The sequence below is a fragment of the Cetorhinus maximus genome, chromosome 5 (assembly GCF_964194155.1).
Source record: "Cetorhinus maximus chromosome 5, sCetMax3.hap1.1, whole genome shotgun sequence".
Taxonomy (NCBI): domain Eukaryota; kingdom Metazoa; phylum Chordata; class Chondrichthyes; order Lamniformes; family Cetorhinidae; genus Cetorhinus; species Cetorhinus maximus.
In genome coordinates, this window is record NC_135883.1 from 37,302,995 (window position 1) to 37,315,970 (window position 12,976).

Below are 12,976 nucleotides of genomic sequence, written 5' to 3' on the forward strand. Positions count from 1 at the left end.
GAACGTTACCTGGATGCTTTATACCAGGAGGCAGTCATACTACTTAGGATAGGGTACTCTGATTTGGTCAGTGGCCAGGGACAGGAGGGTGTGACTGCAAATGAAGCAGGTAAGGGGACTCAGAGGGTAGGAGTGTGAGCCTCTGCAATTGTCCAACAGGTTTGAGGTTCTCTCAGCTTGTTTGGGTGAGAGTGGGGGCTGCAGGGTGATGAGCAAACAGGCCATGGCACCGTGGTACAGGAAGCCATTCAAGTAGGGGGAGCAAAAAGGAATGTAGCGGTAGTAGGGGACAGTATAGTGAAGGGGATTGACACTGTTCTCTGTAGCAAAGAGCGAGAGTTGGGATAGCTTTGTTGCCTGCCTGGTGCCAGGGTTCAGGACATTTGCTCAGAGCTGGAGAGGAACTTGCAAAGGGGGAGAATCCAGGTGTTGTGGTCCAGGTAGGTACCAACAACATAGGCAGGATGAGGAAGGAGGCTCTACATGGTCAGTATGAGGAGCTAGGCACCAAATTAAGAAGCAGAACCTCAAAGGTAAAAATTTCTGGACTATTACCTGAACCAAATTGGCATAGGACAAATAAGATTAATGTGGGAAAATGTGAGGTTATGCACTTTGGCAGGAAGAATAGGGAAACTGAATATTATTTAAATGGAGAAAGGCTGCAGAAGACTGCAGTACAGAGAGATTTGAGAATCCTTGTGCATGAATCCCAAAAAGCTAACATAGAAGTTCAGCAGGTAATAGGGAAGGCAAATGGAATCTTGGCCTTTATTTCAAAGGGAATGGAGTATAAAAATAGGGAAGTCTTGCTAAAACTATACAAGGCACAAGTTAGACCACACCTAGAATACTGTGAACAGTTTTGGTTCCCTTATCTAAGGAAAGATATGCTAGCATTGGAGGCAGTCCAGAGAAGGTTCATTAGGTTGATCCTGGGTATGGAGGGATTTTCTTATGAGGAGAGGTAGAGTAGGTTGGGCCTGTACTCATTGGAACTTAGAAGAATGAGAGGCGGCCTTATTGAAACATATAAGATTCTTAAGGGGTTTGACAGGTTAGATGTTGAGAGGTTGTTTCCCCTTGTGGGAGAGTCTAGGACCAGAGGGTATAATCTCAGAGTAAGGGATCACCCATTTAAGACAGAGATGAGGAGGAATTTCTTCTCTCAGAAGGTAGTCAATCTGTGGAATTCTTTACCGCAGAGAGCTGTAGAAGCTGGGTCGTTAAGTATATTCAAGGCTGAGATAGACAGATTTTTAATCAGTAAGGGAATCAAGGGTTATGGGGAAAATGCAGGAAAGTGGAGTTGAGGATTATCAGATCAGCCATGATCTCATTGAATGGTGGAGCAGACTTGATGGGCCGAACAGCCTACTTCTGCCCCTACATCTTATGGTCTTATTAGAGAAATAAATGCGTGGCTCAAAGACTGGTGTGGGAGAAGTGGGTTCTGGTTTGTGGGGCGCTGGCACCAGTATTGGGGAATGTGGGATCTGTATCGTTGGGACAGTCTACACCTGAACAGTGCTGGGGCTGGTGTCCTCGCGAACCACCTAACTAGGGAAGTAGAGAGGATTTTAAACTGAATAGTGGGGGCAAGAGATCAAATTTGGGAAGATGTGGTAAACCAAAGAGTAGAAACAAGGTAAGAGAGACAGGTATCAATATGGGAAATGATAAACAGATTGTGACAGGAAGGGACAGAGTACAAATCTAAGGGTAAATCAGCAGGTAAGGCTAGACGCTACAAAAATAATAAAAGGGCAAAACCAAAGGCCCTATCTAAATGCACATAGCATTTGAAACAAAACAGATGAACTGATAGTGAAAGTAGAAATAAATAAGTACAGTCTGATAGCCATTACAGAAACATGGCTACAGGATGACAGTTTGGGACCTGAATATTGAAGGGTACGTGACATTTAGGAAGGACAGGAAGTTAGGAAAAGGTGGAGGGGTGGCTCTGTTAATTAATGAAGGTATTAACACATTAGAGAGGGATGACCTAAGTTCAGGACACCAGGATGTAGAAGCGGTTTGGGTTAAGATGAGGAATGATGAAGTCAAAAAGTCACTTGTGAGTGGTGTACAGGCCTCCTAATTGTAACTACACAGTAGGACAGAGTATAAAAGGAGAGATAATGGGAGCTTGCCAGAAAGGCAATAATCATGGGGGATTTTAATCCACATATAGACTGGAAAAATCAGATGGGCAAAGGTAGCATAGATGAGGAGTTCATAGAATATTTTCGGGATAGTTTCTTAGAACAACACATTCTGGAGCCAACCAGACAGCAGACTATACTAGACCTGGTACTGAGCAACGAGATAGGATTAATTGATAACCTCCTGGTGAAGGCACCCATAGGTAGCAGCGATCATAATACGATTGAATTTTACAGTCATTTTGAGGGAGAAACGAGTGCGTCCAAGGCTAGTATTTTAAATTTAAATAAGGGTAATTATGAGGGCATGAAGACAAAACTAACTAAAGTGAACTAGCAAATGAGGTTAAGGGATATGTCAATAGAAATTCAGTGGCAGGCATTTAAAGGGATATTTCAGAATACAAAGAATAGATACGTTCCAATGAGAAAGAAAGATTCCAAGGGGAGGGCCCACCACCCGCGGTTAACTAAAAGGTTAAAGGCAGTATCAAATTTAAAGAAAAGGCATATAATTACGCAAAGACAGGTGGCAGGTCAGGAGATTGGAAAGAATATAAAGAGCAGCAAAGAATGACAAAAACATTAATAAGGAGGGAAAAACGTATGTGAGAAAGCTAGCTAGTAATATAAAGATGAATAGTAAGAGTTTCTACAGATATTTAATAAGAAAAGAGCTCACAAAGTGAGCATTGGCCCTATGGAGAGTGTGTCTGGGGAGTTGATAATGGAAAGTAGGGAGATGGCGGATGAATTAAACAGGTATTTTGCTTTGGTTTTCACTATAGAGGACATAAGTGACATCCCGGAAATAGCTGTAAATCAGGAAACGGAAGGGAGGGAAGAACTCAGGAAAATCACAATCACCAGGGAAGCAAATTGAGCAAATTGTTGGGGCTGCAGGCTGACAAATCCCCAGGTCCAGATGGACTTCGCCCTAAGATCTTGAATGAAGTGGCTAGTGATGCACTGGTTTTAATTTTCCAAAATTCCCTAGATTTGGGGAAGGTTCCATTAGATTGGAAAATAGCAAATATAACTCCTTTATTCAAAAAGGGAGGGAGACAGAAAGAAGGAAGCTATTGGTCAGTTAGCCTAACATCTGTCATTGGGAAAATGTTAGAAGCTAATATTAAAGATGTTGTAGCAGGGCACTGAGAAAAATTCAAGGCAATCAGGAAGAGTCAACATGGTTTTGAAGGTGTCACATGTGCTGTGGATAAATGGAAATCGGTGGATGTACTGTACTTAGATTTCCAGAAGGTATTTGATAAAGTGCCACATCAAAGGTTATTGCAGAAAATAAAAGCTCATGGTGTAAGGGGTAATATATTGGCATGGATAGAAGATTGGTTAGCTAACAGGAAGCAGAGAGTTGGCACAAATGGGTCTTTTTCTGGTACAGTTGTACAGGGCATTGGTGAGACCACATCTGGAATATTGGTACAGTACTGATTGGCAGGATGTGACAGTGGTATACCACAGGGATAAGTGTTGGGCCCTCAACTTTTTACAATTTATATAAATGACTTGGATGAAGGGACAAGGAATGGTTGCTAAATTTGCTGATGACACAAAGATGGATGGAAAATAAATTGTGAAGAGGATGTAAGGAGGGTACAAAGTGACATAGATAGGTTAAGTAAGTGGGCAAAGATTTGGAAAGTGGAGTATAATGTGGGCAAATGTGAAATTGTTCATTTTGGCAGGAAGAATAAAAAAGAAGCTTATTATCTAAATGGTGAGAGATTGCAGAGCTCTGAGATGCAGAGGGATCTGGGTGTCCTAGTTCATGAATCACAAGAGGTTAGTATGCAGGTACAGCAGGTAATTAGGAAAGCTAATAGAATGTTAGCATTTATTGTGAGAGGAATTAACTACAAAAGTAGGGAGGTTATGCTTCAGTCGTACAGGGCATTGGTGAGACCACATCTGGAATATTGTGTACAGTACTGGTCTCCTTATTTAAAGAAAGATGTAAATGCGTTAGAAGCAGTTCAGAGAAGGTTTACTCGACTAATACCAGGAATGGGCGGGTTGTCTTGTGAGGGAAGGCTGGACAGGTTAGGCTTGAATCCACTGGAATTTAGAAGAGTAAGAGGCGACTTAATTGAAACCTTTAAGACCTTGAGGGATCTTGACTGGGTAGATGTGGAGAAGATGTTTCCTCTTGTGGGAGAATCTAGAACCAGGGGTCACTGTTTAAAAATATGGATCGCTAATTTAAGACAGAGATGAAGAGAAATTTTTTCTCTCAGAGGGTTGTGAGTCTTTGGAATTCTCTTCCTCAAAATGTGGTGGAAACAGAGTCTTTGAATATTTTTAAGGCAGAGCTAGATAGATTCTTAATTAACAAGGGGGTGAAAGGTTATCGGGGTAGGCAGGAATGTGGGTTGAGGTTACATTCAGATCAGCCATGATCTTATTGAATGGCAGAGCAGACTCGAGGGGCTGAGTGGCCTACATCTGCTCATAATTCGTATGTTCATATGTTCGTACATGGAGCCTGAGGGGCTGAAGGATTGGCCACCAATGGTCAGACGACTGGACTGGGTGATGCCGAGCCAGAAAAATTGAAAACTTGGCAGTGGGGTAGGGGATGGGTTATAGGAAGTTAGAGAGATGGAGGGGGCAATGCTATGGAGGGATTTAAACACAAGAATGAGAATGTTAAAGCTGGGGCATAGGGAGATCAAGAGCCAAGGCAGAAGAGAGCCACCACGGTAACTGAGTCTCTATAATGGGGGCTGATATTCACAGGGCTTCAAATTCAAGCTCCAGCTTTAAGTATCATTTGAACCTGGTTCTCTGGGTGAACATGTAATAATAACGTTATAAAATCCTCAGAAATTTATTGACTATTAAAGGAATAGCTGTCTCTCTCTCTCATAAAGAAAGCTCCTATGGCAACTTCTTGGCTGATAAACACAAGACACTGAAGGCTATTATCTCTGTCAAGGCCCTGTCTTAGCACAAACACTGAAACAAGACATTGCTAATCTTGATTGGGGTGGTGGTGGTGGGGGGGGGGGGGGGGGGGGGGGGGGGGGGGGGGGGCGGATACCTCAAGACCCAAACATGAACTAACTGTCTGAAGGTTAAACAGGATGAGCCACAAGATGACTTCATGGGATTCTGACGAAAATAGGGCAGATCACCTTGAATATCTGTCTCCCGCCAATGTACAGTTGAACAAATGATAGGCAAAAGCTCCCCAGAAATAAGGCACCTAAACAGACTCTCAAGTGGGAAAAATCACTTTGGATGAAAGAGAGCTTCTCGAGGTGAACCAATACTGGTTTCAATCTAACACATTGGTGAGCTCAAGAAGACTTTGGACAGAGAAGAGCTTTACAAACCAATGCATGCTGGCTTTGATCTAACACTCTGGATAGCTCAAGAAGACTAAAGAAAACAGAAGAAACTGTCATTTGTAGCCACTTCATCCATCTGTTTGTTCAATCTAGGACCAGTAAACCGTCCTGTTAGGGAGTGCATGTCTATCCTGCCTATTTAGCTTATGTATCATGCCTAACCTGTTGCTTTTTAATAAACTGTTTTCAAATGATCTGTGACTCTGTCCTTTTTGGGTAATCTATGAATGCCGGACCAAAATCTTGCAATATGTCTGCTTAGTGTCAGTCTGGGCTAATCCTGCATGAACACATCAGGTTAGCGCTAGACTAGGCTGATAGATGGAACACTTCAAACCAACAAAGGGCATCATCCAATCTCGTTTTTCAAGAGAGGAATTTTCTTACCAGCACGTCCTGTTCATTCTACAACAATAACATATTTATGTGGTGCTTTAACATAATAAAACATCCCAAAGGGCTGCAGTGGAGCGGTTATCAAGCAAAATTTAATACTGAGCCAACATAAGGGGATATTAGAGCAAGTGTCCAAAAGCTTGGTTAAAGAAGCAGGCTTCAGTAGTGTCTTAAAGGGAGGGAGGAGGGAGAGGTAGAGAAGTGGAGAGATTTGGGGATGGAATTCCAGAGCTTAAGGCCCAGCCAGCTGAAACAGTGGAACAATGGAATTAGGGATGTGCAAGTGGCCAGAACTGGAAGATCACAGTTATCTTGGAGGGTTGTGGGCCTGGAGGAGATTACAGAGAGAGGGTGGGGTGAGGCCATGGAGGGATTTGAAAACAAGAATTAGAATTTTTCGATTGAGGAGGCACCACACTGGGAGCCAGTGTAGGTCAGTGAGCACAGATGAAAGGAATGAAGATATACTGAGAAACAAGGGACCTCTTCAATCATTACATTACACATTTGAACATCTCTACTCAAGAATAGGAAGCCTACATCAATAGGTCCTCAGCAAGGCCATTAAAATAACCTAACTGAAATGATATCATCTTGTTTGGTCAGAAAGTTGGAATGTGTGGCTTCCTGCTTCCAATCTCCAATGTGTTGAGTCTTTAGCTAGATCAAGATGCCCAGCAGAAACCAGTAACTCGCTCACAGTGAATGGAGGTAATAAATAAATAAATCTGACAGTCATCTCCACTAAATCTCAGTCTAACTTGTGGGCAGTTTATCACTTATTCCCCTAGCCAGGGAGGGAACACAGTATAGGGAGACTCACTAACAAGGGCAGAACTTGGGCAGGTCCCATTAACCAGTGGCATAGGGAGATCCCATTAGGCAGGGATGGTAAATGGGAGACCCATTAACAACACATGATTTGTAATATGCTGAGGTCTCTTAGTAAAGGGTCAAAATCCTGGAACTCCCTCCCTCACAGCACTGTGGGTGTACCCACACCACGTGGACTGCAGCGGTTCAAGAAGGCAGCTCACCACCACCTTCTCAAGGGCAATTAGGGATGGGCAATAAATGCTGGCCTAGCCAGCGACTCCCACATCCCGTAAATGAATTTTTAAAAATGAGGAGGCCCTTTCACCAAGAATGGTACACGGTATGGGCAGGCTCATTAATCAGGGTCATTCCATAGCCTGGGGAAGCTCATTAGCCAGGGATGGTATATGGGATGACTCATTAACCAGGGACGGTTTGTTGTATGGATAGGTCCTTTAGCCAAGAATGTTACGTTGCATGGGTGTCTGAAAGAAAGGGCAGAAACATAGACCTAAATTTTCAGGCCCTGCCCACCGTGGGAATCATCATGGGCAGGATGGAAAATTTAACGAACCAGCAAAAGGTCTGTTGACTTCGGGGCGGGGATTTCCGGTCCCGTGGTGGGCCCATAATTTATTTTTAAATAGGTAAAACTTACTTTTGTACGTGATCCATCCCTGTATTTATCTGTGTAAACCTGTAATCGAGATGTATGCTTTTCTTCTGCCCATACTCGTTGAGTTTGCTGATGTAGTTTCCCATGCCGGCTGGGGATGTTGTTTGAGTAGTACTGTCAAGAGCCTACATCAAAGACAAATCAGAAAGCACCGCCTTTGTTTTTACAACCACATACCAGCTCACACTGAAGTTGCTTAAAAAGTTATCAAGTGTGTGACATGTATTAGACCTCCTTAATTACTGTTACAGACAGGGAGAGCTGGTGGGATGACTTCCTCCTTTCTCCTCACCTTTCGTTGGTTCACAAAAAGATGCATATTTTAGAGGCAGTGTTTTAAAACCTTTTTGAGAGTTGTGACTTTAAAGGATAAATATAAACAGGCTTTCTGCAGATATCCAGACACTAGGAGCTGTAAATTCACAAATAGTTTCATATCCAGAATGCCTTTTCAAGGGGAGGGTACTCCATCCACACATATTTACATTATAAAGTCTTTCCAGAGACATCAGTTAGTTCTTTCTTTGTGCAGAAATTACTAAAGTCACCTGACTCCCAGGACTCTATTTTGGGTCCAGGTAAATTGTCCATATGTCATGATCTTTTTTTTAAAAAAGTAAAAAAGTCCATCATACGTTTGCGGGCATATGACGCAAGCATGACATTACTGATTGAAGGTGGCTCCTCATTCTTTGAGAGAGAATTAACCTCCACAGATTAATGGGCTAGTGCCATCATTCCATAAGGAGGTGTTACTTAATATGTCTGCAACTTTAAAGATGCCATATTCTGCAGGGAACAGAAGATTTTCCTTCACTTTAAGGAGTAGCAGCAAGTGGTGCCATCGACTCAGTGACACATGCGGAACTAGAAGTGTTTGTTGGCCAAACACAACTGGTTTCTGTGACCTCGAACCCTCTCCTGATCAACACACCAAGTTGGACTCTGACCAGAAGGTGAGGGTAGATCAGTCACCCATTTTAATAAACCCCCAATAATTCAACATTGGATTGTCATCGCTCAATCTACCAATAAAACAGCTAACTGCTTTCACATATTTGGGGAAGAGATAGGAATCAGATTTTGAGAGGAAATGTTGTACAAATCAGGAGTAAAGGGGCTTTGACCTAAAGCTATAGGCGCCCGACCCGAACGGACGCGAGGTAGCGCGAGGTGACATCAGGTGAGCGCCCTGGCATCATCCTGCACGCAAGTTGGCGGGCGCATGCGTGTGTCGGAGCTGCGCCCGCCAACAACTAAAGTGCCACTTACGGCCATGCAAAAGCCAATTGTAACTCGATTTTACGTAGCCCACACGATTTCGCACCTCGTCGCACGGGCAAAACAGGCAGGCGGGCATCCACTTTTAACGAAACCTCATCCAAGGGCGGGATAAGAAGGGTCAGCAGCATTGCCAGTGTGAGTAGTGAAGAGTTTAGAAGTTAGTTTGCTGGTGGTTCCTTATTTGAACATGATAACTTCATCTCTGTTCTGAGCTTCAGTCTTAGCATTTCCAGACTTCATTTCAGGACTCATTGGTGTCTGCAAGGCCCCCAGATAATTTTGACTGTGTGGACCCTTCCAGGTATCAGACAGCCTTCCTTTATCCTGGTAATGGGGGTTGTGATGTCCACTGGTGGCACCTTCTCTGAGGAGGAAGAGAGGAGCAGAAGGGAGAGGAGGCAGTGTTCCAGGGGAGGGACCTGTAGAAGGAGAGGCGCAGGCACAAGGGACACAGGGCCAGCAGGTAGTCCAAGGCAGAAGGGGCCACAGAAGGCGCCACTATCCTGCTGCCAGGGTTTACAGGCAGTGATGCAGCTACCTCAATATATCTGAGGTGCAATGGCAAAGGAGGCCCCGCCTCTCCAGGGACAGCATGACCGTCAGCTGTCAGATGATTGGGCCTGAGACAAATTCCGACTGTGTAGGTGGACACCCCATGTTAGTGGCTCTGAAGGTCACAGTTGCCCTCAACTTCTATGCTTCCGGCTCTTTCCTGGGGTTAGTAGGGGATCTTTGTGGAGTCCACCGTTGTGACAAGCTGGTGACAGAAACTCTATTCAGGCAGGTAATGACATTTATTCATTTCAGTATGGACGAGGCCAGCCAGGCTGAGACAGCTAGAGACTTTGCAACGATTGCTGAATTTCCCTGCATCCAGGGTGCAATCAACTGCACACATGTGGCCGTTGAGGCGCCAGCGGATCAGCCTGGTGCCTTTGTCAACAGGAAGGGATTCCACTTCATGAAATTCCAGACAGTTTGTGACCACAAGACGAAGATACTACAAGTCTGTGCAAGGTACCCTGGCAGTTCCCATGATGCTCACATACTGAGACACTCCTAGGTGCCGAGGCTAATCAGTGCTCCAGCCCGACTGGATGGATGGTTGCTGGGTGACAAGGGCTATCCGTTGAAAAGGTAGCTTCCGACACCTTGCCACTACCCAAGAACAGAGGCAGAGCAGCGTTATAAAAGGAGCCACGCTTCCACAAGGGTGGTGGTAGAGAAAACCATAGGTCTTCTGAAGATGCGCTTCCAATGCCTGGACCATTTAGGGGATGCACTACAATACCCTCCAGAGTGAGTGTCACTGATAGTGGTTGCATGTTGCGCTCTCCACAATCTGGCACTGGCAAAGGGGGACCCACTGGAGGAAGAGGATCTCAAGGGAGCTCCACAGGCCACAGAGGATGAATCCAGTGGTGAGTCAGAAGAGGAGCCCGGTGAGGAGCACATGAGAATGTGGAGCCAGACCTCTGGATCCTTCATTCAGGTAGGGACACCAGGGGCACCTTGATCCAACACTCCTTCAGCTAGGCTGCCAAAGATCTGCTTCCACCTCATGCCAGGGCTGCCGCCTCTGTCCCAGATGTCTGAGATTACCCTTTCCTTTGAACCCAAAATCCACTCAGTGCGGAATAAAGTTTAGAGCCACTCACATCCAGCATTAGGTACTGGCGTGCCCTGCACCTACAAAACAAGTGAAGCATACTCAAGTCATTAAGACAAAAGCAAAGTTTATATCATGTTGGCACTCACATCAAATGAATATAACAATATATGGTGTTAATGGTCACACCAGTAAACAGATTAACAAAATATGGCAGAACAAAAGGCCTCCTTGCCTAACATAAACAGGTGGAACCAAACTCACAACATTTTATTCATCCTTAAACTTCATTGGGAAAAGTATCTTGAGAGTAAAGGCACTTTAGTTAGCTTTGCTTCATTGACCAATGGCTGAATGATTAGACCAAAGATTTAATTTCACCAGAGTTTAACTTACTACAAGTTAACTGAAAAATTATTCAAATGTTCTGTTCTAACAAATAGAAGCAAGCCTGTATAAAAGTGATTTGTAATGTTTTGGTGGTAAAATGGAGAATATGGCAACTAAAGAAAAGACATGAAGGAGGAATTATTCAAAGCGAAGAAATCGAATTGCTACCACACTTCCAGCAAGAGGCACAGAGGCAGCAGAGTGAGAGCCACACTGAGAAAATTCTTGATCATTAGCATTCAACAAGAGTACAGTAGCATTTTGGTATGTTACTGGAATAGTTATTCAGAGAAGATCAGCTGACGTTTCCAGCCACTGGTAAAACCATTGTTCCAGTCTCCTGGACAGACTCCGAAGATTCTCCACTGGCAGCCTTCAGGGAGCTGCCTCTGCTGCTTTTAAAGTGCCCACCAGGTCGCCATTGGACCCAGCCCCTGACAGGCTCCCGGCTCCGCCCAGCCCTTCCCGATCATTGAAGTTGGGCGGACCTTAATTGGCCGTCCAGTGTGAAATTGTGATCGCGGCTGGGAGCGGATTCCACATCTGCTTCCATTCCCACCGACTTGACACACATGCCAAGTGTGAAATTCAGGCCATAAGGTCAGGTTGGGCGGTTAATGCTTGTGTGTAGTGAATAGATAGAGTCTGAATCCTACGGGAGTAATTGTGGGAGTTCCGGCTAATGGTAGCCATATTTCTGAGTTAGTCAGGCTGGTACATTGTATGGGAATACCCCTTAGCCAAGAAAAACTAGAAAGATGACAGTGTTGGGAAGCCTTGTGATATGTGAAGGGAAGGATATGTGGGGTATTATAGAGCCTCTGTGCACGTAGAATCAGTACATCGGTCCTGGGACAATATTTATATCTCAGTCACCATCACTCAAGAACACAGGAGATTCGGTCATCACCTTGTTGCCGATTGTGAGTTTGCTGTGCGCAAACTGGGTGCCATGTTTCCTACATTACAACAGTGACTACACTTCAAAAATACTTCATTGGCTATAAAGTGCCTTGGGATGTCCCAGGCTCTTTACAGGACATGTATAAATAAAAGTCTTTCTTTCTTTCTACTTATTTGACCTAAATATCAAATAATTGTGCCTCTGGAGCTGAGAATCTCTGTGTTCTGGCCACATTCCACTATGTTAGAGAGCGTGAAGGGAATTTCTGGATCTAAATACATGTACTTGAGTTTTATGGGTATTTACTGAGTAGCATTTGACAGATTTTGGGCAGCGGAGTAATGATAGGATGATTCTCTCCTTTTTCTAGCTCTCGACTGACTGACGGCAGATATGTTTTAAAAAGAAATTGTTTTAACCCTGAGTGCTGTAACTGTTAAGAAGAGACAAATGACAAGTTTCCTTGTAAGTTTTTAAAAAACGATAAATATTTATTACTGAACACCCGAAATGCATTCACAACCACATCCACTCACACATTCATACAGACACACACACACACACACACACACACACACACTCAAGAAAAGATGATTATAAAAGAGGTAGCATGTACTTAGGGCTTAAAAGTCCAAAAGTTTACTGTTACACTTGCTTCTCCCAAGATGAAGTCTTGGAAAGTTGGGGCCTGTGATTCTGTTCTGGTTCACTCAAGAAATGGATTCTGGAGGTTGATGAAGGTGGATTTGCAGTGGTTTACTGCTCACAGTTGCAGATTTCCCTTGTCTCACTCTAGTTGAGGTGCAGTCAAACCCCTGTGGTGCAAAACTGGTTTGGTTCTTCAAATAGATAGGTAAAATTCTTTGCCTTTTGATGGTTCTTAGCCTGTTCCTTTGCTGGTCTGGATCTTTCTCCCTCTATTGCTCCAAAAATGTACCTTATTAAATGTCCCACAACATGTGACCATAGTATATGATTTTCATTGTCCTTACAATTATTTCTGACGACTTGGTCATTGACACATGATAGGGTCAAGTTTCACCCGTTCACATATTATTGCGATAAAATGGGTTTTTTTCCAAACCCATTCTTTGAAATTCCACTCCAAGACCAAAAGGTTTGTGAGTCTACTGTAAAACAGCTTATTTAATTATTTGGATAAGGGTAGCTATTAATCCACAGGAAAGACTTGTTGCATTTTAATGATTTCTCAATGCGATGTCGCAAAAGTTCGTTTGCATTTTAATGTCTTCCCTGGACATGAAAGCTAGCTCTAGGGCCTTGTGTAGTTCCATCAATATTGATGGATAGAAAAGGTCACCTGACCTCTTAGCTCCATTTTGTTTTAAAAAATAAAGT

The 12,976-nt window shown here is 43.8% G+C and overlaps 1 protein-coding gene across 1 annotated transcript in view; it reads right to left on the reverse strand.

Annotated features, from left to right (window-relative positions):
• eif2ak2 (eukaryotic translation initiation factor 2-alpha kinase 2) overlaps positions 1–12,976 on the reverse strand; it is a 91,659-nt gene that overhangs the window by 63,381 nt on the left and 15,302 nt on the right. The window contains exon 4 of the mRNA XM_078541739.1: positions 7,413–7,555. Within this exon, the coding sequence (XP_078397865.1) occupies positions 7,413–7,555 (143 nt within the window). The remainder of the gene's footprint in view (positions 1–7,412; positions 7,556–12,976) is intronic.